The sequence below is a fragment of the Microcebus murinus genome, chromosome 2 (assembly GCF_040939455.1).
Source record: "Microcebus murinus isolate Inina chromosome 2, M.murinus_Inina_mat1.0, whole genome shotgun sequence".
Classification (NCBI taxonomy): domain Eukaryota; kingdom Metazoa; phylum Chordata; class Mammalia; order Primates; family Cheirogaleidae; genus Microcebus; species Microcebus murinus.
In genome coordinates this window covers 76,379,892-76,392,178 of record NC_134105.1, presented here as the reverse complement: position 1 = coordinate 76,392,178, position 12,287 = coordinate 76,379,892, and the positions used below count along the sequence as shown (strand labels likewise).

Here is a 12,287-nt window from a genome sequence, read left to right as displayed (position 1 = left end):
CTCTTGTCTTGAAATAGACAAGCTCAGGCTTGTTCACTGTGTTAAAGCTACGGACCTTCAAGGCCATTTGGCCACAGGCTCAGAAGTACACTACAAGGGCACTGCACATCCAGAGCAGGGGAAGCTCAGGAATGCTTTAGTCATCCACTGTCTATAGAAATCCAGAAAAATACACTCTTGGTAATTAGGCTCTTCTTATCGTTTGTTTATATATTAATATATATCACTTGGAATAGATTGGGCAGGGCAAAAAATATGACTGGAAGATAAAGAAACCAAAATTCATGGTGAGGTTACTGTTATCAGGTTTTCTCTGAAGGGTAGGATGAGTCATGCCAGGTCAATGTCATGCCTGTGACAGAGTGACAGGCCTTGAGGACAAGGTTGGTGCAGCCCATGTAGTCTTCTTGTATCTCTGTGTGGCCTTTGTTCCACACAGTACGCTTACAATTTGAAAGATGCCATAGCATCCTACTATTTTACTCTTAGATAGATGATAATAACTACCATTTATTGAGCTCTGTGTTAAATGCTTTACATACATTATCTTATTTAATCTCCACAGTGGATACTGTTTGCCCTGTGTTGTATTTGCTTCTGGTCGGATTATCATTCCCCATCCCTGACGTTCTCCACTTTACCACTACAGATTCCCAAAAAGAGAATACACTAGAACTGATTATCTACCTCCCTTAAGAACCAGCAGGACCAATCCCATTACTCTGCCCTACATCTTTGTTTACATTATTCACCACAAGAAGTTCAAACCCTTGAGGTAGTGTTTCACCTAGGCAGAAAATTTCTGTATACCTATAATCTGCCTTAAGCTCCCACTCCTCCCCAGCTCCCCAGACCCTTTCGTTGGCTCTCAGTAATTCGCAGTCCACAAAATCTACAGCATCCTCTTTCCTGCCTGTTGCTCTAACCGATACATGTTCCTACCCAAAATACTGTACCAGTTCATCAGCTATCTGCTCACAAGTCACTTCCTCAGAAAGATCTTCTTTGTCCTCCTTATCACCCTGTTTCCTTCTCCTTCCTTATATTTTATATTTGTATGTACAGCTAGCACTGCATAAAGACATTTCAGCCAACAACAGACCACGTATATAACAATAGTCCCATATGATTATAAAGGAGCTGAAAAATTCCTATTGCCTGGTGATGTTGTAGCTGTCCCAGTGTAGCACTGGTAAACAAACCTACTGTGCTGTCAGCCATATAAAAGTATAACACATATAATTAAGTACAGTACATAATACTTGTTGGTAAATGTTTATGGTTTATGTATTTACCTATACTATACTTTTATCATTATTTTAAAGTGCACTCCTACTTGTTAAAAAAAAAGTTAATTATAAAATAGCTTCAGGCAAGTCCTTCATGAGATATTCCCAAAGAAGACATTGTTATCATAGAAAGTGACAATTCCATACATGTTATTGCCCCTGAAGACCTTCCTGTGGGACAAGATGTGAAGGTGGAAGACAGTGATATTAATAATCCTGACCCTGTGTTTGTGTTTTAGTTTTTAACAAAAAAGTTTAAATAGTGGCTCATGCCTGTAATCCTAGCACTCTGGGAGGCCAAGGCTGGAGGATCGCTCAAGGTCAGGAGTTCAAAACCAGCCTGAGCAAAAGCAAGACCCCATCTCTACTAAAAATAGAAAGAAATTAATTGGACAACTAAAAATATATAGAAAAAATTAGCTGGGCATGGTGGCGTGTGCCTGTAGTCTCAGCTACTCAGGAGGCTGAGGCAGGAGGATTGCTTGAGCCCAGAAGTTTGAGGTTGCTGTGAGCTAGGCTGACGCCACAGCACACTAGCCCAGGCAACAGAGTGAGACTCTGTCTCAAAAAAAAAGTTTAAACAGTAAAAAATTATATATATATATATATATTGTTTTTAAATAGAAAAAAAATCTTATAGAATAGGGATATAAAGAAAGAAAATATTTTTATTCATCTGTACAATGTGTTTGTGCTTTAAGCTAAGTATTATTTTCAAAAAGTTAAAAATTTATAAAGTAAAAGAGTTGTAGTAAGCTAAGGTGGTTTATTATTCAAGGAAGAAATCTTTTCATAAATTTAGTGTAGTCTAAGTGTACAGTGTTGATAAAGTCCACAGTAGTGTGCTGTAATGTCCCAGGTCTTCACAGTCACTCACATCACCCATTTAGTGACTCACCCAGGCCTGCGAGCTCCATTCACAGTAAGTGGTGCCCTATACAGGTATATGTTTTACCTTTCTTCCTTTTATATCATTTTTTTACTGTACCTTTTCTACATTTAGATGTGTTGAGATACACAAATACTTAACCATTGTGTTATAATTGCCTACAGTATTCAGTACAATATCATGCTGTACAGGTTTATAGCTTAGAAGCAATAGCCTGGGCATGTAGTAGGCTATACTGTCTAGTTTTGTGTAAGGACACTCTTTGATGTTCGTACAACAATGAAATCACCTGATGATGCATTTCTCAGAAAGTATCCCTGTTGTTAAGCAACACATGAGTCTATGTATGTTATTTTCTTTCTACCTACTGAAATGTAAACTTTGTCAGGGCAAGGACTTTTGTTCACTGATACATACCTAATGCCCAGAACAGTACCTGGCATATTTCCTTTGCTCAGTAAAATATTTCTTGGATGAATGAATCCGTGAATGGGGAAACTGAGACATGGAATGGCTAAATGAGTTGCCCCAGATCACATTGCTGTTAAGCAGCCAACACAGGTCTTCATGATTGCAAAGCCGTGGGCCGTAATCACTATGTTATTCAGCCTCTTTATGGATTATGTGAATGTACAATGAACAGGACTATTCTGGCCAAACCAAAGTAATCAATGATAGTGTCTGTATAGGGAACTTATCAATGGGACAAGATCTTACAGGACAATTGGGAATTTTTTTATGAGTTGTCACTAAGCAAAAGGCAAGTAAGTAATATTTGAGGAACCAGCAATAAATTCAGTATCCTTAAAACCTTAGTGCATTAGCCTAGACACAAACAAGTGATAACTTAATTACCTTCTTGAGGTGGTTTAAAAAAGGATGAAAGCTATGCCTAGGTAAAGAGAAATGGGATCGTCTGGTATAGTGATGAGTGAAAAAATAAAATACAATAAAAACAGAGAGAAGCAGGAAAGTGGCTAGATGGACTGTGACATGTTTACTCAGTGGAGCAACTAATGCTTGTGTAGAAACATGGAATGGAAGTAGTCATCTTAGTGGAAAAGTAGACCTCAAAATGCTGTGTACACAATGATGGCAACTCTGAAAATTCTGTGTTAGCAATAGAATTGTAAGAGACCTTGAGGTTCCTGAATAGTTGGTGATTCAAGTGTTTAGGATTTATCTGGTTATTTCATGTTGGTTTTGATATTTAAATGTTTCTGTTTAACTGTTACTATTCAGATGATTAAATATATATAACAAAGGAGAAATACAATGCACCATCACGTGAGCCAAGCAAATATGTCATTCCCATCTGTTGCACATCCTTTTCCTTCCTGCTGTACACCTCCACTGATTGCTGACGTCCAGCACTGCCTTTCCTTGGGCTTCACCGCCAGCCTTCTGGTCCCCCAACTATTACCTCTACGTGTTACACACCACCTGCCCTCCAACTGAGTTTTCTTCTTTACTTCCTTCATTACTCTCAGGTGCTTCTCTGTCCAGTTTTCTGAGGCTTTCAGCCCAGTGCTCTTGCCCTCCTCCTCTCTTGGTGAGGCCTTTTGCTTGTCCATCCCACACCCTGGAGCACTTACCCAGTCTCTTTGTGTGTGTGTATGTGTGTGTGTATTTTTTTGTAGAGATAGGGGTCTTGCTATATTGCTCAGGCTGGTTTTAAACTGCTGGTCTCAAGCTATCCTCCCACTTCGGCCTCCCACAGTGCTAGATTATAGGCGTGAGCCATCATGCCTGGCCCCAGTCTGTTTTCGGTCTGTAATCCTCATCTATGTTTTACCCTGTCTGCTTCCTGTACAGTGGTCCAGTGCTTTAGCTCTGCCTGAGGAAATCTGTGACTGTTCTGATGCAATCCATTCCTTCTCTGACTCTGCACTTGCTAGAGAAGCTCTCAAAAATTTTTGTTCCTCCCATAGTTAGCGTTCTTGGTAGCAAACCATAGAGGTCCACTCTGGCTGATTGAAACAGAAAAAGAATTTAGTGAAAAGCTGTTGAAAACTCTCAGAATGGCCAGGAATGCCAATGAAGTTGGCTTAGAAAACACAGAGGGACAAAGTGGGAGCTGAGCAGCTAGAACCATGGCCAAAATTCCATGGCCACGGAGCTAGTTTCAGGGGACACTGCTGCCACCACTGCTAGACAGTGGATGCTGCAGCTGGCACCACAGGCGCTGGGTACTGGACCTTGCCAGTGGCACCCATGCCACCAAGGCAGATTCTCCTCCAGCCCTGCTTCTCTACCACTTGCTCCCGGTCAGTTCTAGGCAGAGACATCTGCCCAAGTCACTGGCCCATTTACTAGCCATAAGGGGGCCTAGAAAGGAGTATCTTACTTCTGCTATGAGAGAGGGGCTCTGCCTGCTACCACAACTCATACAGTGGGAAATTGCTCACACAGATTCTAGACAGGAATAAAACAAAACAAAAGGCCATATGGTGCATCCTTGATCCATAGTGATTGTTTTATTAAACTTTCTACAATTTCCTTAAATCCTTGAAGCTATTTCTTCTAACTTCTCACTCAGCAAGAATTCTGGAACATAGTTCAATGCAGAATTAAAACAGGTTTATATATAAAGATGCTCATAACAACATGATTTAGAATAGCAAAAAAAAAGTCAGCTTAAATTTCTAACAATAGCCATTTCCATTAACAAGGGAGTGGTTAAATGAATTATGAGCTATCCATAGGATTAAATACATATGGCCATTAAAAAAATCATGGATTTTTTAAATACTTTAAAAACAAACAGAAATATAACTAAAAATAACTTACTATTTACATATCAGCTCTCAGAATTGCATATGTGCATATATGAATATACTTTATATTAGAATATAAATATATATACAGACATAAATTAGAAGGGAATATACCAAAATGTTAACAGATTGGTGAGATTAAGATCGCTTTCTTTGTGCTTCTCTGTAATTTTCATATTGAACTGAAAAGTTATTAATATTTCAAAAGAAGGTATACTTCCTGTGCCACCATTTTTATCCTTTATTATGTTCTCAGAAAGTACAGTTTTTCCCAAACCAACCTCATAAACCAAATATTCTCGATTCTTACTCTTTGTTCCTGGTGTTGAAAGAACTCATCCTTTTCTGTATAATCAGTTCCTTCCTCAGCATCCATTTGTTCCCACTGATCCTTCTCTTCACATATCGATCACATTCCATTCCATAAAGCCTTTCCCCAACCCTGCTTAGCTTGTCCCCTCTTCCAAGAGCATGCTCACTCTCCCCTTGCACTGTATTCCAGCCCCATGACTCACTGCAGCAGCCATCTCTGAGGTTTCCATTACTCTTCTCTTGGCCAAATCTGAAGATCTCTTCTCTCTTTGCAGCTTTTCTGGAGAAACATTATTGAACATTTCATCATCTTTGATATGTTTTTAGAGGGCAAGTGACCTTGTGGTTTTCCTCTTATCTCTCCAACTGTTGTTAAAGCACCTTACCTGAATTTCCTTCCTCTTAGGTCTTACAGCCAAGCTTCTCTTCTTCCTGTATCTCCTGACTATTCCTACATGTCAGTGTTTCCACCCCTTCCTCATCTCCCCCAGTTACCTGTCTACACAGGGAAGCCAACATCCTATTATATAAATGGAAGTGTTGATTTTGACAGAACCTGTCACCTCCATATAGGCAACCTGTCCGAGCCAGCCCAGCTTTGGCAGTGGCCTTCAGTTCTCTGGCTTCATCCAGGGCCTTAGGAGCTCATTAACAAAACCTTTCCTGCAGCTGTGTTCCTGTAGTTCATGACCACTCTCCAGCCTCCACCTTCATCAGGCTGTCAGAAAGTCTGGTTTTAGAGCCAGTGCCTCAGAGTTGGACTTTGCTTCTATGTCCATTCTCTTAAGATTGTAGCCTTAGGTGGACCTTCCACCTGGTTCAATCTCATCTTGACATGCTCGCTCCTGGACACCTTCGGCTTCATGGTCTCTGGCCTACAAACCAACCTAGGACTCCAGAGGTCTTGGCTCATATTCTGGGGTAGAGGGTGAGCTCCTACTGAGTTAGGAGTCAAATTCAGCCTACTGAAGCTCAGTATGTCCTTTCATACATGCAGATGTTATGTTTGAGTCACTGGGACTTAACCTGTTGCAACCCAAGTCCACAGAGCAGCAATCATGTTGTAACTATTCTTGATCCTTGATCTGGCTCATCTACCCTCATGACTTAATATTTATATTAGTCCTGGCCTCTTTCTATTTTCTAGACCCATAACTTATCCTTAGTACATTTCTTTGATTCCCTGTTCTCAGAGAAGTTTATTTATTGAAGTTTATTTATTTAGTTAATTCATCCAACAGACACATATTGAATACCTACTGGTTGGCTCCAGAAATGGTCAGAGGCCAGTCAGGAAGTTAGACAAAATAAAGGGCTGTGTAAATTAGTATACTTTTTATTTCCAGTGACAGAAATCCTGATTCAAACTGGCTGAAGCAAAAATAAAATGTATTCTCTCATATACCTGGCAAGTCTAGGGATAGCTTTGGTTTCTTTCAGGCACAGCTGGATCTTCTTCTCTCAGCTCTGCTCTGCTTTGTGATGGCTTCATTCTCTCTCTGCTGTCCCCAATCCCCGGGCCATGGACCAGTAGTGATCAGTGGCATGTTAGGAACCAGGCCGCAGCACTACACTGCTGTACCTTCCAACCCACCCCTGCCCTGCCCCCTGTCTGTAGAAAAATTTTCTTCCATTAAACTTAGGAGGGGCTGGGGGCGCACAGCAAGAGGTGCGTGTCAGGCAGTCCCTGCCTCCCTCAGTCCATGGAAAAGTTGTCTTCCATGAAACTGGTCTCTGGTCCCTGGTGCCAAAAAGGTTGGCCACTGCTTCTCTACATGGTAGCAAAATACATGTTAACAGTGCCAGATCCACATCCTCCTAGGTTTCAGAACAGTAGAAAAGGTACTCTTAGCAGATCCAACAAACGTCCCACTAAGTCGTATGGTTTCCGACTAAATTATGTACTCTTCCCTGAACCAGTGACTTTCATCAGGGAAATTTGGTGCTCTGATTGGTCAGACTAGAGTCATTTGGTCGGGCTGGAGTCATATCTCCTCTCCTTATAGCTGGGTGTGGCCCTACTCAAGCGCTTAAATTGAGAATGAAGGTTACAGTGGTTCCACTGAGAATAAGGTGATGGATGTGGGATAGTTTTTTAAAAAAGCAGTCAGTTCCAGCCATCAGGGCAGCCAGCCACATAAGTTTTATGGTAAGTGTGTATGGTTAAAGTTAAAAATGGTCAAATCTGGCCAAGGGAGCCATGTGGGATAAGCAAGGATTCTCTTTTCCCGTACCCCCTTGCTTCTCCTTTCCTTCTTCCTTTCTTTCAGCAAAATTTAGTGAGCACCTACTTTGTTGCAGGTGCAAATATAGATTGTATTAGAAGTGGACCCTGCCCATAAGGAGCTTACAAAGTAGTGAGGAAGAGAGATGGCCAGGACAAAGGTCCCATAATCATTGAGAATTTGTATTTTGAGTAATGAAAGTATAAAGAATATTTCTGTGTTTTTTATTAAATTAAAGAGATAGCTCTAACTATTACATTGTTTAACATCTTCTTTACCAGACTGTCTCGGTGAATTCTGTTTTTTTTTTTGGAATAAGTCCCTCTGGTATGCTTCCTTGAATAATGAAAGCTCCATAATCCATATTTAAATTTTTTTTTTTGCCTAGGCTGCTGTAAAATTTAGAGTTAAAATCCATGCTTAATTAAAAGTAGCTTTCCTTAGTGTAGGTTTCCCTTGAGAGTAGTTTGCTTTTTTTTTCAATTGTTGATTTATGGTTTTATGGTTTTATTGTATTAGGGACTTTTGTAGTAAGGTGGCTGAAAATATGGAGATATAAAAAACAAACAAAATACCTTTAATTTTCCTTTTCACCTTAATAGTCTCTACTTCTGATCTATACCAGGTTGTTAATACATCTCCCACCAAATGCCCGATCATTCCCTCTCTCATATATACAGATCTCTAACAGTGTATACATAGCTTGTATATAGAGGGTTGACCAGATGTTGAAATGAACACATGGATATGTACATTTTTTAAACAGCAACAATGTGAAAATATTTTTGTGACATTCAAGATCCAACAAGCAATCCTTATATTTTTTTTTTTTTTTTTTTTGAGACAGAGTCTCGCTTTTGTTGCCCAGGCTAGAGTGAGTGCCGTGGCGTCAGCCTAGCTCACAGCAACCTCAAACTCCTGGGCTCAAGCGATCCTCCTGCCTCAGTCTCCTGAGTAGCTGGGACTACAGGCATACGCCACCATGCCTGGCTAATTTTTTCTATATATACTAGTTGGCCAATTAATTTCTTTCTATTTATAGTAGAGACGGGGTCTCACTCTTGCTCAGAGCTGGTTTCGAACTCCTGACCTTGAGCAATCCGCCTGCCTCAGCCTCCCAGAGTGCTAGGATTACAGGCGTGAGCCACCGCGCCCGGCCCTTATATTATTTTTTAACTGTAGTTTTTGTTTTGTTGTATATTATTGAAAAAAAGATTGAGAAAAGCAACACAAATTATCCAGGATTAGGGAGTGTATTAATGCAGTGGTTGTCAACTGACATTTGCCAATGCTTGCAGTCATTCTTGATTGTCTTGACTACTGGATTCTTACGAGTAGAGGCCAGGGATGCTGCTAAGCGTACTATGATGCACAGGACAGGCCCCCTAAACTAAAAATTACCCAGTCGAAAATATCAGTAGTGCCTTGCATTAATAAGATTTTTAGAATTCTGAAACCTAAAAGGATTCATAGCAAGTTTGTAATTTAAGCTTACGACAAAGCTAGAGGCAAATTAGAGTCATAAAATTATAAAATCCAGGAGCTGACAGGGAAAATCATTGAGTGTCAAGTCTACTTATTTCCAGGTAAGGTAACAGTCACATAGGAAGACAGGGACCTGAAGCAATATTACTCCTTCACCTCCTAAACGTGATCAAGCAACTTGCCCAATCTCTTTGTGCCTCAGTTTCCTCATCTGCAAAAAGGAACAATAAAACCTGCTTCAAATGATTGCTGGGAGGATTAAGTAAAAAAAGAAATATATATTATATAGTGTTTAGTTCAGGTCCTGGCTGTAGCAATTTGTTAATAAATAGTGGTGATGAGCACCAAGGTGATTATTATCGTTATTGCTGTTGCCCTAGTCACAGAGCTAATTCGCAGTGTGTTTAACCCTGTTCCCCTGACTCTTAGTCCCATTTTCTTTCTATTACACTGCCTTGAGGCACTATGAAGAGAGATTATGGAGCAACTTAAGGGAGGTTAAAGAAGACCACTCTGGAGAGCAGCTGAGTAGTTGGTGATTCAAGAGAAAATCCAAATGAAAATTCTCTGTAGAAGACAGAAAGGGGATTTAAATTGTAGGTAGAGAGCTTCAGGGAAGCCTGAAACAGGCCACCTTCTCTCTTTCCAAAGCTCTGGAAATGGTGTTGCAGGTGGTCACAGCTCCAGAAGATGGAGCCTAGACCAGATGACCTTCATCAAACCCTTATAGTCCTGACCATGTTCAAATGGAAGCAGGATGTCTGTCTGTCTCTCTGTCAGGGAGGGTCCATGACATGCTGGTATAGACAGCATATCCAGGGACCCTTCCAACTCTGAGATTCTCTGGTATCTGCCAAGTTTTGTTGCCTTTGGGCTGATAAGATCATGTGACATTTTAGATCATGCCCAATAGGCATGTGTAGATAACTGAAAACCTCTTGTTTTATGGTTTGTGGAATAAAATGCTCTATTAGGTTTTATGAATTCAGTCAACATGAGCATATGACTAAGATGTTGTACAAAACACTTTTTCCTCTGAACATGGTAATACATTATCTTACCAGCAATTCTGTAAAATATGTTTCCTCTCATTTTCTTAAAAGACTTAGAAAAATTCTTTGTAGTTGCTCTATGAGTTTATTTTTATTTCTCTTGTTGGGTTAGTCAACTAAATTGTTTTTAACCAGTGGCTTTCTATAAAAATTAGCAGAATTCAAAAGCATTAAAACTCTTCTGTGTTACAAGCATTCATTAAACCCTATTGTGGGAAAATTTCATTCCCATGGTAGTCTTCTCTTGAAAATTCCATTTGTTGGATTGAACCCCTAAAATGATTCCACATCCCACAAAAATATTCTACATAATTAGTCACTTAAAGACGTTTTCTCCTACATCAAGAATAAATTGGTACATTAAAGAAAACGGAGTGAATCTTAGTTGATTTGATCTATTTTCTATATAAGTGTGTGACATCCAAGATTCACAAAGCATTAGAAGAAGAGCAACGCATGCCAGTCCAGTGAGTGCTGACTGAGCGAGTACCAGGCACTGGTGCTAGAAGTTAAAACTTAAGTGATTTGGCCCAAGTCACACAACTGGTAAGCAAGACGGCCAAGACAACACAGCCCTACCTGCCTCCTAAGTGCATGGGTTAAACACACAGTTTGATGCATCCTGATTCTTGACAAAAAAAAGACAAAAAAGAATAAAAAGAATTATTCTTTGTTTAGAATAATAAATAAATCTCCTCAAAGATCAGATTGTTCTTAATGCAAAATGCCTCACTTAGATTATTATTCTGTATTTTAATTTGACCTTCAACTTTTTTTTTTTTTCTTTTTTAGGTGTTGTGTAACGGACCAGGAACATGTGTTCCTATCTGTGTATCTGCCCTTCTCCTTGGGATACTAGGAATAAAGAAAGTGATCATTGTCTATGTTGAAAGCATCTGCCGTGTAGAAACGTTATCGATGTCCGGAAAGATTCTGTTTCATCTCTCAGATTACTTCATTGTTCAGTGGCCAGCTCTTAAGGAGAAGTATCCCAAATCTGTGTACCTCGGGCGAATTGTTTGACAAATGGCAATTTACTTTAGAATTTTGTAGTCAACAATAATACTTACTATAATTGAATAAAAAAAAAACTGTACATGATTTTGTAAAAGTCTCTGAAAGTCCTGAAAATTACTGATGATAAGGAGAAAAAAAATGTGCAAATGACTCAGTGAAGAGACAGAGGGTTCTCTTATAAAATAAACATTAATAAGCAGTAACCATTAAAAGTTTATACCTCTGTATACCAGATTTCCTTTCTAGGTAAAAGTATGTATCACTCCAGACATCACTACTATGCAATTCATCCGAGTAACCAAAAACTATCATACTTGCACCCCTCAATCTACCGAAATTTTTTTAAAAAGCATGTCACTGGCCAAGCGCGGTGGCTCACACCTATAATCCTAGCACTCTGGGAGGCCGAGGCGGGCGGATCGCTCAAGGTCAAGAGTTCGAAACCAGCCTGAGCAGGAGTGAGACCCCATCTCTACTCAAAATAGAAAGAAATTAATTGGCCAACTAAAAATATATAGAAATAATTAGCCGGGCATGGTGGTGCATGCCTGTAGTCCCAGCTACTTGGAAGGCTGAGGCAGGAGGATCGTTTGAGCCCAGGAGTTTGAGGTTGCTGTGAGCTAGGCTGATGCCACGGCACTCTAGCCCAGGCAACAGAACAAGGAGACTCTCTCAAAAAAAAAAAAAAAGCATGTCACTACTTACAAGTTATCTTCTGACTGTTTTGTTGTATTTTTTTTTCTAGAACTAAATATAGAGTTTATATGATTAGTAACATTTCCTGTTCTGCAGTTTTTTTTTTCTTACAGTATTCTGCATTATAAAAAGAAAGGTATATAGCTGGGTGTGGTGGCTCATTCCTATAATCCTCGCACTCTGAGAGGCTAAGGCAGAAGGATCGCTTGAGGTCAAGATCTCCTGATACCAGCCTGAGCAAAAGAGCAAGACCCTGTCTCTACCAAAAATAGAAAAAATGAGGTGAGTGTGGTCACACACCCCTGTAGTCCCAGCTACTCTGGAGGCTGAGGCAGGAGGATCGCTTGAGCCCAGGAGTTTTAGGTTAGAGTGAGCTAGGCTGACGCCACGGCACTCTACCCAGGGAGACAGAGTGAGACACTGTCTCAAAAAAAAAGGCATGTTCTAGTTTTGTTTAAATACAACAAGCTTTATTTCCTGTATGGAAACAGTGATGTCCCCAGTGAGTCCTTTTGGCATAAAGGAAGCAGCTCTATTAAATTGGC

The 12,287-nt window shown here is 40.0% G+C and overlaps 1 protein-coding gene across 1 annotated transcript in view; it reads left to right on the top strand.

The window, feature by feature from the left end:
- ALG14 (ALG14 UDP-N-acetylglucosaminyltransferase subunit) overlaps positions 1–11,263 on the top strand; it is an 87,576-nt gene extending 76,313 nt beyond the window's left edge. The window contains exon 4 of the mRNA XM_012790987.3: positions 10,822–11,263. Within this exon, the coding sequence (XP_012646441.1) occupies positions 10,822–11,052 (231 nt within the window). The 3' untranslated portion in view covers positions 11,053–11,263. The remainder of the gene's footprint in view (positions 1–10,821) is intronic.
- The last annotated feature ends 1,024 nt before the right edge of the window (positions 11,264–12,287 follow it).